At 48.5% G+C, this 17,033-nt stretch overlaps 1 protein-coding gene across 1 annotated transcript in view; it reads right to left on the minus strand.

Annotated features, from left to right (window-relative positions):
- EGLN3 (egl-9 family hypoxia inducible factor 3) overlaps positions 1-16,762 on the minus strand; it is a 31,554-nt gene extending 14,792 nt beyond the window's left edge. The window contains exon 1 of the mRNA XM_040600682.1: positions 16,051-16,762. Within this exon, the coding sequence (XP_040456616.1) occupies positions 16,051-16,407 (357 nt within the window). The 5' untranslated portion in view covers positions 16,408-16,762. The remainder of the gene's footprint in view (positions 1-16,050) is intronic.
- Between the last annotated feature and the right edge of the window lie 271 nt (positions 16,763-17,033).

Consider the following 17,033-nt stretch of genomic DNA (forward strand, 5'->3'; position numbering starts at 1 on the left):
ATTTTGCTGCACACTCCCAAGTTTCCCAAATCTCAGTCCAAGACATGGTTCTCAGTCCTGAACTTGAGCTCAAACAAACAAAAAAAAAAAACCACCACACTTGAACCAGACTTTAGGAAATGAGGACTACAAGGATTCACCTGATTGACGTAGGTCTGAGCGCATATCATGCTCAACCTGATTTTAGTTTGTAGACACGCACAGTCTGTACAGCCAGAAAGGGAAAGGCACACAGCATGCTCTACAATAAAAGAACATGAGCAGTCTGACATTTCACGATCAAAGACAAGAGATTCTCAGTTGAGGCTTGTCTGACACACAGGCACAACGGGGTGTTTCTTAAGTACTTTCTTGTTGCACCCAATTGTGCCCAAGTGTTTTCTACTGTGTAGCTTATAATGGTTAAGTATAAAATATTCATGAACATTATTAAATATTAGTTTGTTTGAATTAATGAAAAGTTAAAACGCTCAACTGCTACACTGAAGCATGACCTAGGAAGGTTGGTCTAATTTAATACTCTGTGGAGATGGGAGGGAACAGAGAGAAGAAAATTATGTTAAAACAGAAAAAAAAAAAAAAAATCAGAGACATCAGCACACACAAACGCGCCTGTTGGAAAAGGAGCCACCAATTCCAAGCAGGGGTAAAACCCTGCTCATTTCAGTCACACAAAACATGAAGTGGGCTACTATAGCAGTGAGAATGCATGAGAAACCAGTACTTCATTTTCTTCCTCCATAACCTGGTTATCAGTCTTCAATCAAGCAGCTGTTACAGAGCTAAACCTAGCCACCTCCACCCTCTTTGATCAGCTTCTTGCTCAGAGGTGGAGGCAAGAGAGGGGAAGAGTTACGTGAGGAAGGAGTCTGTACCTAGACATTAAGAAACACTGGGGAAAGTGCTAGAATTTGGCAGGGCAAGACACCTGCACCTTTCCACTTCAACTTTCATCTTCATACAGAGGTCTAAACTGAAGCCATATGGAAGGCATCTAAAAAGCAAAAAAAAGCCAACAGAAGTAACAACAGAAACCCTGGGGCAGTTACTGTCTTTCATGAAATACAAAGCAGATCAAACTCCGCAAACTCAGCCACCAGCAGAGTTTGCTGAACACTTCCTTCATTAGCTTGCAGGAACAGACCCACGCAAGGACGGTACCTTGGATGCAGGTGACAGCTGTCTGCTGAAGGGCCAAACGCGCCATGGCAAACAAGATATGAAAGACTGATAGGACCCTATACCAGCAGGTGACTCATCTCTGAAGCACTACACTTTAGATTGCGACGATCACAGCTAATTTTGCTTCTTGCTCTTGTATTGTATCAGTAACCCTGAAAATTTTAGGGGAAAGGAGAAGGCGTTTCTATGGCCAGAGATGCAGCCACACAAGTAAAGATACAGTCATGTTCAAAAGTTCTCAGCAACACAATGCTGTTTCTGCAGTGCCCAGTACCACCTCTTTCTAATAATACCCTCCTGCTGGGCTAGTACTTGTAAGTGTACAAAAACCATGTTTCCATGGATAGCATTTTAGCCAGGTGGTCTGGTACTTGCTTCTCCCTGCATGTACGCGACCTTGATCATCAGATTCAGATCTTCCAAGAACTGCAAATCTCATCTCTCCCTTTTTATTCTATTTGATTATTCGTATGTACCACTGCAGCTTGATTATTGTTTCCAGGTACATAGAGGCACACTTTGGAGAATTTTTTTGAGGAACAGCCTGAGAGTGGGAATTGTGGGAAAGACTACTGCTCTCATCTGCAGGAAAGATATGGAAAGATACTGGTTAGTAGAAAACTGCTCCTGCTTATTAAAAATCTTCTAGAACTAAGGGTAGAAACAAAAAACTACCCATAAAAGATCTTCTTATGAATTATCTCCATGCCACACAGCTGTTGATGACTGGCATGTTATCTAGTGGTAGCTCAAGGAGCCCATAATAAGCTTTCAAATCTTATGGAATCTGTCTGTAAGGAAGCTAAATCACAGATTGATACTACATTAAAAATGAGCTCCCTATTAAATGAATCTGTGATGGGGCTTAGGAAGCTTTCCTAATGATTGGCAACAAAATTTAGTTCATGGCCTGAAGAGTCCCATTAACATGAAGGACAGCTTCAGCCTGTGACTCTTATTTCTTTTCTTAGCAGAACACCCACTTAGAGATAAATCTGGATGCCCTTCAATTTCAAGCTGGCTGCCAGGGCAGTGCTGCTGTGAAGTGGGAAGGCATGGAACAGCCATGCCTCGTGTCGGTGGTATGCGACTGCCAAGAGAACAGGGAGCATTTGCGAACCAAGCTTTGGAGGCAGTGGAGAGTTTTGTTGAGCTGTCCCTGTTGCTGGATCCTAATGCGAAGGGGATCTCTGGGATCCTGAAGTGAAGAGGCAATTCAGGAAGCTGTGAAAGAACCTGACCAAGGGAGTTCTCCAGCGTTCCTTGGGGTTTCCTGGGCAAAAAGGGAGTTCTCCAGCCTCCCATGGGGTTTCCTGGGCAAGAAGAGTGCCAGGCATTCACCTGCCACTGTATACTGTCTACATTGCATCTGTTTTTTTAAAGGCCAGTAAAAAAAACACCTCTTGTTTTCAGATCACCACCCAAATTCTCCATGTTCAGTATTCCATTTCCTCTTGGCTGTGCCCAGAGGCTGAAGTTGAAGGAAACCAATCTAGAATTACCATAGGATTGCAACCGTCTTTGCGGCGAGCATCTTTGTTTCTTCTAATAGTTAAAAGGATTAACCTTCTTCCTTGTACGTTTAATTAATCTACATATTTCTGCATGTATGTCAATTAATGCTTTTCTCCAGTTCCCCAGTGCTTCTCTCATGTCCTGCAATGATAAAATCAGGTAAGATTTTTATTTTACATCCTCCTCTGACCTAACACTGCATTTTAGGCTGCAACATTACTCGGTTGTTGTGCCTTGCATGCACACAGAGACAATACAGTTTCAGAAGAGATTAGCGTGCTGTGAAGAGCAGGCATGCCATCGCGGCAGGACCTGAAATTTAAAAGGCTATTGCCAGTGAATTAGTTCAGTCAAGGATATTCAAATTAAGTCTCCAATTAGCAGCTGTAAACATGCGCAGTGCATCAATGTATCAATAAAGGCTGTTTCAGTTTAGAAAGACCTCCCGCCCCTGCGCCACTGAGCCCTGGCTTGGGGCCAGTGAGATGATGGCTTAACGACAGTGCTACGTGCGGAGCGTGAGGCGATCGGCGATCAAACGCAAACTTTACTCCAGAGTGCACTTCACAGACGCTGCGGAGGGAAGAGGGGGAAACCCACGCCTGCAGCACACAGACGCTCAAAGCGCTTCTCTGTTCTGGTTCTTACTGGTCTCCCTCCCCCTCCTGCTGCACGCCTGAGCACACATGCTTATTGCCCACACTTTTTTAAAAAAATATACTCTGTTTGATTAAATTTTAGCATTATTTTTGCCTGTTCTTGAAGCCCTCTTTCATCACCCAGAAAACTCTTTCAGTCCCCTCCTCTCCCTCAAGAGCCAAACCTGGACGAGCTGCACTGACAAGAAAGCATCCCAAGCAATCAATGCAGATCGAGAAAGTGTCCCCTGTAATGAGCCCCAGGGGACACGGTGACAAGCGCCACCCCAGCAGAAAAGCAAATTCGTAAGTAAGTGCAGGCTCATTAAGGAAATCTATAAGGACCGTCCCCCGTGTGTTCAGGTTCTCAGCAGGGAATAAAGGCATGGTAACCAGCACAGACATCCTCTGTGGAATATCCTTATCTGTGTGGTAGAAAGATAATTTCATAGTTCTTTAAATGTTCCAGCCTTTCATTCTTTGTCAGCACTTAAGACCTTTTCAATTCTGCTACTAATCACCCAGAGGATTACACCACTTTATTTCCTGCAACATTTAAAGAACTATGTATTTTGATGGTCTTGTGGCCTTATTTCCCGACCTTTAACAACACACCCACAACACAGGCAAACTGTGTTTTGCTGGTGTTGGAGTTGCCCGAGCTGGCCAACATCCCTTTTCTATTATTATTTATTTAATTTTAGCCCGCAGGCTCAGGGAGAGTGAGCAACACTGCCTGCAAGACTTCCACCAGCTCACAGCCGGCACGCAGCACCCCTAACGCGCCCTGAGCGCTCCCCTTCAGAGGCTCACAGCCGGCAGCCCTGGGCGACCGCAGGCACAGGAGGTGACAAGCCACCACCCTGAAGCAGATGTGCCATGGGGACAGGGAGGCCCCAGCATGGCCCCTCCTTGGGGCCAGCGGCTGAGACACCTTCCGTGGCCTCGCATGCTCCCACCGTGGCAGGGGCAGCGCTGCACCGGGGAGATGTTTTTCTTTGTCCCCTTTGGCTCAGCGAGAGTTTCCCCGCTGCCAGAGGCAGGCTGGGTTCAGACTAGCGCCGTCACACTTGGCGGGTACCCCAAATATGCCTCAAGGGTCCTTCCAAAACTGTCAGAGTCGTCTGGGCTTCTGAGGCTGCTGTGACACTATTGCACCGCATACACAGAGAGATGAACCGTTCTCAAGTGTTTGTTATCACAGCAGTAGCACCAAATTAAGGCTAATTGATGAGACCAGTTATCTCCAACGTTAACTCTGGAAGGAAGCTGTCTCACTCACCCCCCACCACCTTTTCAGAGGACCTTGCCTAGTTAACAGAGCATTCATTCCTGCATAGGATTTTGTCTAAATGAATATTTATGGATAAAACTCATTAAGATTACCCACAATAAATTACCATCAGAAATAATTTCTGCTATGCTTAAATAACATGTGTAGTCTTTACCACATGCAGGCAAAGCCTTAGAGAAGTTGTACTGCTCTGACTACACGTGTACGTTACAACGGTGCAAGCTCTCTAGTGTGGGTGCAATTAAAGGGGATGAATGTGTATACACAGGAGGGGAAACAAGCTCCTCAGATTCAAGGCAATTTTGTAATAATAACTATACACCTGTTCTAAGGTTAGGCAATAAAATGTATCAGTAAAAAAAAATTCCTATTAAGTGTTGTAATGCCTGTCATCCCCACCACCTACACAGCTGGTACTTGCACCAGTAAGGTGTGTGTAGACAGAAACTAGGCAACTCTGAACAAAGCAACCATGCACAAACACAGGCATGCACGCACATAACAAACTGGGCTCAAGCCTTACATTTGCACACCTTATAGCTATTCACAAAAGCTCTTAACTCCTAGACATGGAAGCCTGGTCTTAAACCCAGCTGCAGGGCAATACCAGACTCCAGACCTGAAGGGGCTGCTGAATTCCCACTTCTCTTTTTCCACTGGTTAAGCCTCTCCCACGGATTTATGCTGCCACCACCCGACAGAAGAGCCCAACCCTACAGGCTGGCTGCACCGCTGCTGCTGCCAGGGGCTCCGACCTCCGGCCAGGGGACACAGCCACGCCCGAGGGGTCCCCTGCCCGGCTCCCCCTCCACACCGGCAGCTCTGCACCACCGCTGTCCCCTCGGGAGCCCTACCCCGTCTGCCATTCCCACTGCAACTCAGTGAGGCAACAGTCCTTGGGAGGTTTCTCAAGACCCAGTCCAGGACCGGGTCTTAATGTAATAATGCTCTTCAGCATTGAAGGTAGCTTTTGCAGGAAGCACAGCAGCTGTTGAGAAGGGAGGTGGTCTCTCTGGTGTGCGTTCAGGGTGTTTCCTGAGGATGCAGAAAGCCTGCAGTGGTCTTTCTGGCTCTGTTCCCTCTATTTTCCTCTTCCTCTCCAAAACCTTTCCTCTCTGGCAGCCAGTGTGACAAGAGCAGCGTGCACTGGAGCCACGGCAGGGGTGGCCAAGGCTGAGCCAAGCTGGAGGTTGGACGGGAGCTGCCCTCCCAGGATGCCAGGGGGTTGGGTAGCCGGAGGAAGCAGCCCTCATCCTTGTCTCTCCTCTTGCCTGGGATGGAGAGGAGAGACAGTGGCTGCACAGGCACAACAGGCTGTGGGAAGAGTGGAGGTAAGAAACCCCCCATTGAGGGGCTACAGCTAGCTTTACTAGGGGTGTGTGGCACAAGATACATGGTGGCAAGTCAGAGCTATACGGGTATATATGCATATTTATGTGTGGGGGTGAAGTAGGTACTGTGTGTGCCCACCATTGGCGCAACTGGTGCCTTTCCTAACCACAGCCAAGACATGGTACTAACGCAGCTCAATTAGCAGCAATAGCTTCTACTGGTTGTAAGCTGTAAAACAGGTTTTTAACCGACTGCCAGCAAAAGACAAAAGTAAACTAAGAAAGAAAGAAAAAAAAAATGTATTTGTTTCAGTTGCAGACATCTTAGGTAAGTGTAAGGAAACAAAAAAACACAAGTCAACTACATTTTCATCCTTGCCAAGAAATAATCACTGTCAGTGTCACTCTGGCACCGAGCCTGTAGGTCACCAGTTAGATGTCAAGTTATGCACTGAGAAATATAATGGTAAAACGCACAACTTTGACATGTCAGCCTTTGACCACCACCAAATGCTGAATTATAGTAAATTTGGCAATGAGGACCAACATCCGCAAACCCTCTCATTGCTCCCCTGCGAAGAGGAAGCCTGTAAAGCAGTTAACCAGGCAGCGACCCTTCCTGCCCGCCTGCTGCTGCGGCACCACGCATATGTGCCGCAGGCAACGGAAGGCAGAGGACAAGTTAACGTAGGGAAGCAGAAACACTGGTGAATACTGTAAAGAACAAAGTTATCAATACATCCCGGGCGACCCCATTCTGTTTGTGCACACCTAGTCAGATGCTGTGGCTTGTATGTCTGAACAGCAGGAGAGGTGAGAGTATTTACAGTGAAGCTTCTCCTTTTTCCACTTCTCAAACCACTTCCACCTGATTCCCTGTGGGAAATCAGAAGGGGAAGGTGCAGTCATACATGGTAGTCTTCAGCAGCAAGCACAACACCCTAAGACTTAACAACCTAGGAAGAGGCAAGTTGAGGACTAATTGACACTTCCCCTCTCCCTCCCCTCTTTTTTAAGTCTCCTCTTCCAGATCCCCCTAGTTCTGCATTCTTTTTCTACCCCCACGGTCCAGCAAGGGGCTGTGTGCAAGATCCCTTCCTCACTCCCTGGGGCCCCGGGGCAGCAGGGAGGCAGTGGATGCCAGCACGAAGCCTTGGAGCCCGCTGCCCAACAGCGCCTCGCATCCCAGGCTTTTCCCACTCAGGGCTGTGTTCCCCAGCCTGCCCTGACTGGCACCTATCTATCTCCCTGTTTGCACGACTGGAATAATGGCTACCGATAATGCTATAGGACAGGTTTGCTGCAAGACAGTCAGTTGCAAAGGTCAGTTACAAATCATAGCTGCTATCTATAATTTCCATCAGCTAAGGGACCTTGCTCCCTGCCAAGGCACCGTGTAAAAGATGACCCGTAATTCAAATTTAAGACTAAATGTAGACAAATACCAGAGGCAGCACAAGAAGTCACTGCAACTTTCCTTGATGTTTTCTAAACGTATCCTAACGTAGTCTAAGCCAAGTACCAAAGATGTGCTTCAGTCCCATTGATTTGAAAGAGATGTTAAAAACAAAAAAAGTACTTAAGTGAATTGCTGAACTGGGGCCAAAACTTAAAAAAAAAAAATTGCCTTATCAATTTGTATAAAAAAATTACAGTGCAAGATGACATAAGCAATGATGAATTATTATTATCATGACTTACAGACAGGAAAAATGTAAACACATTTCTTCTTTGGATTTTCAGGTCCAAAAAGAAAGCATAGAAAAGAGTCTATTGTAACCAAAGGATTCATATGAACTAGATATATGAGGCTCAAAATTGTTATCTTTGCTACAAAGTAGGATGCAATTCCCTAATGTTTGGCAAAAGGTGCAGCCACCCTGCCATTTCCAGCTGACAAAGCTCTGGACAAGCTGTTTCCAGGCTGTGCAGATAGCGTGCTACACTGTACTCCTGCAATTTATACTATTCATTTTAAATCAGCTGGCCAGTGGCACGAACATTTATAAGCCTCCATGGAACCATTATGGTCAGCAAAATCCTCTTGCATTACTTTATTTGTGCAAAATCAGAGCAACAAGTAGCTTGTTTAATCAACTGCTTTCTATTAAGTGCTTTGCATGGTGGCACTAAGTTTCTTTGTCTACTAATCTTATCAAAACAGAATGACAAGAGAAAAACGACTGTAGGGAAAAGCTCCTTTCTGTCAGTGAGAGATAGCAGATGCATGTATGTGCGTGAGTGTCAGAGGGGAAGTGGGGCTTACAGCTCTCTCCAAATCACTTGCAGGAATGGTCAGGAGTAGTATGCTGATGGGACGACATGCCTGCAAAGAGTTTAAGCAGTAGGAGATAGTCTACTTGGCATGAGCCTCCACATCACTGCCTGAACAGCTAGGGACCTTCTCCTTGTTTTTCTGACCAACTCCCTGCCATCTCTTTTCAAAGCAATAAAATTATGGTCTAAAACAAATTGCTATGTAATGTTAGGCATCAATCAAAATCTTTTGTCAAGCCCCACCACGTTCTGTGCTGACACATCAGTTATTCACTCTGGTGCGCACCACAGGGCCCACCAGCTGCCCTAGGCGCAGGTACCAGAAGGAGTTCCCAAAGCACCTCTACCCAAGACCTCCTCTCCTAATCCAATAAAACCTTTTTCACAGAAGCTTATGAAGCCTCATGTTGCTGGCAGCTTTCTAACAACGTTGTTTCAGTCTTCAGCTTTGTGACAGAAGGATTACAGTCACGATAAATCAAATCCAGGGCTTCAAATTCCCTCAAATTGGTATGCACACATCCCCCTTCTCCATCAGTCTAAAACCAGCAACACTTAGTCACAGGCTTCCTTTTCTGACCTCCTCATTCTCAGAAGCCATCCACTGTAAGGCAGATGTGGCCTGCTGGTGCCAAAGGACCACTTGCCCCTAACCTACACAACAGGAATCCAATTGAAACAGGAGAAAAACTTTTTTTTTTTTAGATATTCACATTTTAAAAAGTACTTTGACTTTGTAGGAGTTATCTTGAAACATTTGATAAAAGTATTGATCTCTTGCAAGTGTGTCAAGTCTGTTCAGCAAACATCAAGATTTCATCTGATTAAAAATGCATTCATGGTTGGGTCATTGTGGTTTTATCTTCTCCCTCTATCCCAACCCTTTCACATATTGAAAGGAAGTGCTGAGGGAATACAGACACTGTTGAACCATCCACCACCACCATCACCCCACACACACCCCGGAAAAAAAAAAAAAAATATATCTGTGCAGCATAGGAGAAAAAGAAGGAAGATGCTACCACGTACTACATCAAGCAAATTGCTCAGGAAGCAATATGCAGGGTAAGGCTGTATTACACTGAGCTACCATCCAGATAAGTTCTGAAGTCAAAGAAAGAAGAGTTTACTGTGAAATCAAATAAAGACACTGGGATTAACACAGACAACTGGAATCCTTAATGCAAAGAAATAAGTTCAGTTTGACTGTGTACATGCTGCCTTGCATCAGTGTTATGAGCATCAATGCATCTCCATTTAAACATATACTGTTATTAGCAGTGAGCTGTAATGAACTGAACTATTCACTAATAACTACCTTGGGAAGAGTCTGTGCACAAATATTAATAGTAAGGACAAGCTCCCCTCCCTTCCACAAGGCAGGCTCAGTGGGAGGGGGCACTGAACTCTGAATCTTGCCATTTTCCCCAGTGCTCTCCCAAAGATACTGTGCCTTGCAATGCTGCACACACCCCTGCCAGTCCAAAGGGCAAACGCTCCCTGCACCCAGAGGCACTAATGCCACCTCTGTTACAGTGTCCCTCCCCACCCACACAGCTGCAGAAGGCTCACACCAACATTTCATGACCCCTCCTACAAAATCAAACTGAGAGCCACATAGTTAGGGCTTGCAAGTAATAGGGATATTGGCAGGCATGCCAGCAGGGCTACCACTGCAAGTCTCCAGCTTTAAGAGCTGATGTAGTGGTGCTGGGAAGGAGCGGTACCAGAGCAGTCCATGGCAAGGCGTAGGAACGTACCGAGGGAAATGCACTACCGGTATGGGACAGATTGTAAAAAACTTCACTGCTTTGCCATCATTGTGTAGCTCCAGAGACTAATAGACTCATTAAGCTCTTCTTGGCTGCAAAACTGCAGACAATATAAAAGAGTCAAGTAACCTGCCCTAATGCCACAAACACGTGCACAAACTCAGGATAAACAGGCTCTTTACATCGCCTGAGAGCTCAGACTTACTTCCCTTCTCATACGGGATCAGCCACCTTCTGCCCTTCTGTGACTGCGACCATAAAGCACAGGGACAGGCTCCGAACGCAGCCGAAGAGAGGTTGCTGGGTGGTTCCAGACTTCTGCACAGGAGAAGGAAAGGAGGCCCAACAGCAGCCACCTGGCTGCCTGAGGCTCTGGTGTCACATGCTGCAGGTAGCACTTTTTTTCCCACTGCCTACTGTGGAATAAGTGCACTACAGTCAGGTTTTTAAGAGTGATGACACATAGCAGGTACAGAATTCAAGCTGCTCGTAACTGCGACACCCAGCTAATGAGCTCACACACCATTCCACAGAGGCTACCCACTTACAGATACGTGCATCGCTGCCTGTAAAATATTGACCTGTCTCTCCGATACCCTGTCCCTGCTGAGTGAAGCGGCAATCTGAAAGATTCTGAGTGCCTCTTGCAGAGAAGTATCTTTCGAAAGTTTCAAAAAGTCATTGAAAATAATTTGATGAAGAACAAAAACAAGAGCTAATATGCCCAGGTTTATACTCATCTAATGCTCTGATTGTCAAGTAAAAATTATACATTCCTGTGTATAATTAACCAGGCTAACTAATCTTGCTTGACAAACACAGATATAAACATCGGCTTTGACACTGAGCCAAAGCAACCACTCTAGGATCTGTGCCAACACTGAATTCCTCAGTCTGATAGCATAAAACGACTTGTCTGTTGTATTTACAGTTCCAGTGGCTCTGGACTCTGCCGGCAGCCGGCCAGAAGAACAGATTTGAACTTACCCATTATGCCGGAACATGTGCATTTGATTAGAAGAAAGAAAAATTATGCATATTTCTTCTGGATGGTGGTATTCATCAGACCTCCCATTGTAAACTAATTGCAAGGCATGCTGCTACACAAGTATCAAAAATACTTTGTAACATATTAATAAACCCGTATATTTTTATAGGCAGTATTGCCTTCATCTCTATAGCCAGTTTTCTGTTATCACGCTCCTTACATCCACAACTCACATCAGAAAATTCAGCATTTCACTCTGTATTTTAATTGCAAAAGATAGAATTTGAATGCTATAGAACAGAACTTTTCTTTCTTCATACATAAATGCAAAACTATTTCACCTCATTAACAGAGTTATGAGGGACTCTGTAAAACTACTCAACCCAAGCCTGTGACATCTCATGCATTTTTTTTTTCAGTTCTTAGGAACAGAACTTTTGCTAACAGCCTGCTAGACAGACCGTGTTTCAGAATCCACCTAAGAACACCCCTCATGCAGTAGGCAGAAGGACCCGCTCTGGTTTTCATGGCTAGTGGGTGTCTGCTGAAGTGCCACTACAAAAGACCTGCTTCTGCTGTGACAGTCAGAAAGGGCCCACCAGGGTGGGGTGAGCAGGCAGGTGTCACGGCTACAAGTGGAAGACGCAGAAAACATCCCATAAAATAGTGAAAGGCCCACACAGAGATTTTGAAGCAAGTTTTCAAGAGGGTTTGCATCCCACAGAGACTTCCAAATTAACTAATCTCATATTGCAAACACATTTCACTTCATACATGATGCTGGATGTGAGCAGCTGGGTTCTGAGCTGAAGACATCCAGTCATGGGGTTCCTTCAACACAGGTCAGCTCTTTGGATTCTGACTTCTTGCCTTACTTTCTAACCAGCAGGGCTCACTGGTGCCCAGCAGGTGCAAGATGAGCTCAAGGTACCCAAAGGCAGCCCTAACATGGATTTCAACCCACGATGGTACCCAAGAGGGTACCAGTCACTCACAGTAGGATACATTCCTGTCAGGACCAGGGTGCAGAGTCCCTGCAGAGCACAGCCCCACCAGTTCAAAGTACCTTCCACCCCTCACCCTGAGGACCAATGCAGCCTGCTGGCAGCACGTCAGGCACTGACCTAGCCAACGTGGCCCAGGGCAGCAGGCACTGCCGGCATCACTCTGGTTCCCTGCCTGACCACAGGGAGACCTGCTCTTCTCTGGCAGAGGCAAAATGAGAAAGGGGGAACTGCCACAGCCTCTTACCAGCCAAAGAGCTACCCAGACATCCCGCTGCAAACGCAGCTTTTACATGTCCGCACACCAGCCAGCCCCCAGCCCCTGCCTCCCTGAAGGGGGGACTTCCAGGGCCCTGGGCTTCCCAGGCTCTACAACATCTGAGCCTGCCAAAGGGATGGATATCCCAAATTCCAGAGCACCTGGCACATCTGCAGCTTCTACATTAAAAAAAGAAAAAGCGCAGCAGCATTTAAAGGCACTTATGTCTTGAAGGAGACATTTCTCAAATGGCTTTTCTTCTGGAATATTTTCCTGCCTTTTTTTAAAAAAACCAACACACTGTTGCTTTTAGTTACTTATAATACAGGGATTTTTCTACAGGGCACTCCCTCAAGCACCAATTAACCCCAAGAAAGGACTTTGGGACCTGAGGAGCCAGAAGCTGCAGCACATCACCCTTTCACCCTGGTCCCTGGAGCATCAGCTGACTTGGGGGCACTCCAGGTGACTGGCCTCACAGACCAAGCGGCAGCTTTGCTTCCCAGCCCCAACCACCCGCCAGCTTTTCTCCACCAAGCATCAGCACTCCAGCAGAGTGGACACAGGTCCTCAAAGCCAGTGACCCTAGTCTGCCAGCCAGGCCTCCCTATGCACAAGGACATGAGTCTTCTCATTCCAAGACAACTGAACCCAGGTCAACAATGCCTCAGTGGTATCTTTAAGCCATTTGCTCACTAGAAAAGGAGAACGACTTATTATTTTACTAGAAAATGGAAGCTCTCATTGAGGAGAGCGCAGAAGCCAACAAGCAGTACACTTTGTCGACAGAGAGTCCTTCAGAAGAATCTTATCTGGTTATTTTGATTGTTTAACCATGTCAACTAATGTTTTAAAATATGACTTACTGCAATGATAGATTTGGATCCCTGGTCTGCAAAGATGGAAGGTTACATTTCATTATCAGCCCTCAAGTGTCAACCAACAGCTCCTCAGAGTATCCAGTACCCTTGTGAAGTTTTACTTCTGTCCGTTCTCTTTGATGCGATCTTAACTTCCTTGCAAAGCTGTTGACGTTCATTTGGAAACATCAAAACCCTAACTGACTCATTTCTCTCATGGAGCTACAATGAAAGACTCCTTTATTGGAGAAAAATAGTTCTTGACTTCTTATGTTTGTGTAGCTACAAAACCAATGTGCAGCAGCACTTCACAGTAAGCAGACATTAAGCTGACAAATTCATTTACAAAGCAAATTTCTCCCGCTTTTCCAACACCTGGGCTGAAGATTAAAGTCATACTATTGGTTTAAAAGCATAAACCTCTAAATAATGACGAGGCTGATATTGCACAGGTTCCTTTTCATGACAAGAGGAGTTACCATGTAGCCAAAGACTTACACTTTAAACAAATTTCTTGGGCCACTTAGCTCCATCTAATACCTATACCCCAAAACAATAAGTTATAATAGCATACATCCAGGTAAGAAGTTCTGGTCCAGTTGCTCAGAAACACCCCACATTCCTCCAAATGTTAAGCTGCGGAAGTTTACTGGGCATCCATTTATGTGTATAATGTAGCAGATAAAATAAAAAATACACTGAATTTACATTTAGGATTTCTGTGCATGCATTCACAAGACTTTAGATAAGCAAAATGGGCAGGTATAGTGGTGGAAGGAAAATGTCTATAGGTGATGTAGGAACCTGCATGCACTGCAGTAGTCAGCTCGTTAGTCACAGAAATAATCTTTCTGCTGAAGGCATCCCACATCTCAGTTACGGACAGCAGCTGCTATTCCAGGGCCTCACATATCCATGGTACTTATTATAATAAAGGCATTGATTACTATTAATTTATGATGGAAATTTCTCTGCGTTTAGTTTTACAAATAATACCAAGTGCCTTTCAGGCCTGAACTGTTGTTCCATGTGCCATCTAGAATCTGACATCTTCCACGCTGAAGACAAGGGCCAAAAGTCTTTGTAGCAAGTAGCTTGGTATCTAACTTATAAAACAAGTTCTGTCTTGTCTGTTATTACTATTTGTACAAAAATGACTGCAAGAACACCACAACTCAGTTTTTAAAGTCATCTATACACTGCAAGGTCACCCTCCAGAAGACCCTTCTTCCCAGCTGGTGCCAACAGCCTTCACCCATCCAGTTGACTCTTTCTTCAAATGCCTTGTAAAAGCAGGGGACAGCCTCCTTTTACTCCAGGCCAGCTTTAATGTAAGCCCCTGTTTCCCTCCCCAAGGTCATCTGCAATGCAATGCAGCAATGCACTTCCAGCAGTAATCAGGCAAACAGAAGTCATCCAAAGAAAGAACTAGGATGACCTTAAAGCCATGCCAAAGCAGAATGGTTATTTATACCTCCTAACACCAGGCTCCCAGCAGGAATAAATGAAATCCAGTCCACCCACATTTTAAACCAGATCTACCCAAGCTTTAACTGAATTGATGATCAGTAGATCCTCAGCCCAGGAGCAATGTTTCAACCTTTTACTATTCCCACTACTGTGTGGAAGTGGGGGGGGGGGGGGGGGGGGGGGGGGCTGCATGCACAGGTTTTAAGGTGTTCCCAAGCAACCGGTAAATATCACCATATGGTTTCCTTTGTTTTGGGGGGAAGGGGAGTGGAGGGGAGATATCTCAGTACCACTCACACATCCCCTTAGTTCAGTACAAGTTAGGACCACAAGAAATGCCTGACTTTCCACTTCTGTAATTATTTGAAAAAAAGTTTTATCATTCCTGGCATAGCTCTAAAGCAGTGAATGCTTTGAAAATGTGCTACATATTATAGAATTTATAAGTCAGAAATAAAGAAGCAGGGACATTTTCAGCATTCAGGACAATGAGGCAAACTCAGTTCCAAACCAGTCTGCTTTGCCACCACAAAACAGACAAGGAAAGAAAAGCCAAGTCGTCCCAAACTGAAGTAATGACATTACAAGTGCAAATAAACTTCACTGGGACAGAAACCTATAATACAAGTGTCCTCTCCATCTATGAGCAATACAGCCTAGAAAAAACAACTCCACACTTCACAAAAAAAAAAAAAAAGTTTGCCGTGCTCAAACCGAGCATCCCTTAGTTTGTGCTGCACGCCCAACCCCGGCAGCACCGATCACCTCTGCAGCCGTAGGACGCTGGCAGGAGTTGACCATCGAAACTGTTTTGGCTAACGCTGTCAATGGGCGCAAGCGGCCGGGTCGGCGGGTCCGACCCCGCGGGTGTGCGGGGAGCGGGCGGGGAGCTCTCCCCGCCACCCGAAACAATCCCCCGAAGGGCGGTCACGGCCAAAGCCTGGCTTCCCCGCCGGGGCTCGCCCCGCCGCAGCGGCCCCCCCTACTCCGCAGCCAGCCGCGGGGCGCAGCCGGACTCAGGCCCCACGGCCGGGAACCGGGGTGCCGTCGGGAGCCCCCGGGACGCCTGCGAAGTCATCACCGGTGGCACACGGGGCTACGGGCAAGGGCCCGGCCAGCGGCCGGTAGGCGGGGAGGCCGGCGGAGACCCAGCACGGCGGCGTGCCGCCTCGGAGCGCTGCCGGCACCGGTGGAGCAGCCCCGCGGCCGCGGTTATAGCGAGCTCTCCGCACACGGCCGCCGGCGGCACGGTCTACCGAGCGGCTGCCCGCCGCGGGCGTCCCCGGGGCAGCTCCCCGCCACCGGGAGCGGAGCGGCGGGGCCAGCCCGGCGGGGCTGCCGGGGTCGCGGACGCGAGGTGGGCGGGCGCCCGCGGAAACTTTCTGCCAGGTCCCACGGGCGGCTGCGAGGCGGGAGGCAGCCGGTGCCGGCGGGCGGGCCGGGGCCCCGCGGCCCCTTACCTTGGATCGCTCCTTCACGTAGTACTTGCCGAGCCGGCTCCCGCAGTACATCACCAGCCGGTCTATCAGCGTGAGGAGGAAGTTGATGGCCTCGCAGCCCTCCTCCGTGCCCCCGATCCACTTGATCTGGTCGCCGCGGAGGTGCCGCTTGGCGACGCCGCGGCTGGGGCCGGCCAGCTGCCCGTCGGCCAGCTCCCCGTCGCGGTGCATCCGCTTCACCCGCTCCAGCACGCAGTCCCCCACCACCTCCCCCAGGAAGTTGTCCAGGTAGCAGAAGCCGATGTCGTGCAAGCAGGGCACCACGTACTCCAGGGCGATTCTCTCCAGGTCCAGCCTCATGATGTGCCCCAGCGGCATGGCGCGGCGGGGACGGCCGCACCGCTGCCCCGCCGGCGCCCGCGTCGGGAGGCGATGCCCGCCGGCTCCAGGCCGAGCCGGGCAGGGGCTCCGCCGCCGCGCGGGGCCAGGTGAGGCAAAACTTTCGCCGCGGCGGGCTGGGCTCCCCGGCCCGGCGTTGCTGAGGGCGGCGGTGCCGCCGGAACCCCGCGCTGCTGCTGTTGCTGCTGCCGCTCCTGATGCCGCCGCCCGCGCAGCGCCGGGACCCCCGGGGCCCGCGCGGGAGCCCCGCCCGATTTATGGACGGCGGCGGCAGATGGCCCCGCGCTGATTAATGCGCCGGCTACGTGCGGGATGTGTGCTCGCCCCGCCGCCCGCTCGCGCGGCCCCGCCGCACGTGGGTGGAGCCCGCCCGGCGCGCCTCGCCCTGCCCCCGCCCCGCCCACCCCCGCCCCGACAGCCAATCGGCCAGCGCGGGGCGTGGCCAGCCCGCGGGGAACAAGCGGCGGGGGCTCCCGCACGTGCGCCTGGAGGGTGTGGCCTACGGCCCCGCCTCGCCGGGGAGCGGGCGTGGCCAGCGCCATTGAGGAATTCTCCCCTCGCATGTCGGCGGGACGCGCCGCCTTCCCCGCCCGGCCCCGCCGCCC

The sequence above is a fragment of the Falco naumanni genome, chromosome 7 (assembly GCF_017639655.2).
Source record: "Falco naumanni isolate bFalNau1 chromosome 7, bFalNau1.pat, whole genome shotgun sequence".
NCBI classification, from domain to species: domain Eukaryota; kingdom Metazoa; phylum Chordata; class Aves; order Falconiformes; family Falconidae; genus Falco; species Falco naumanni.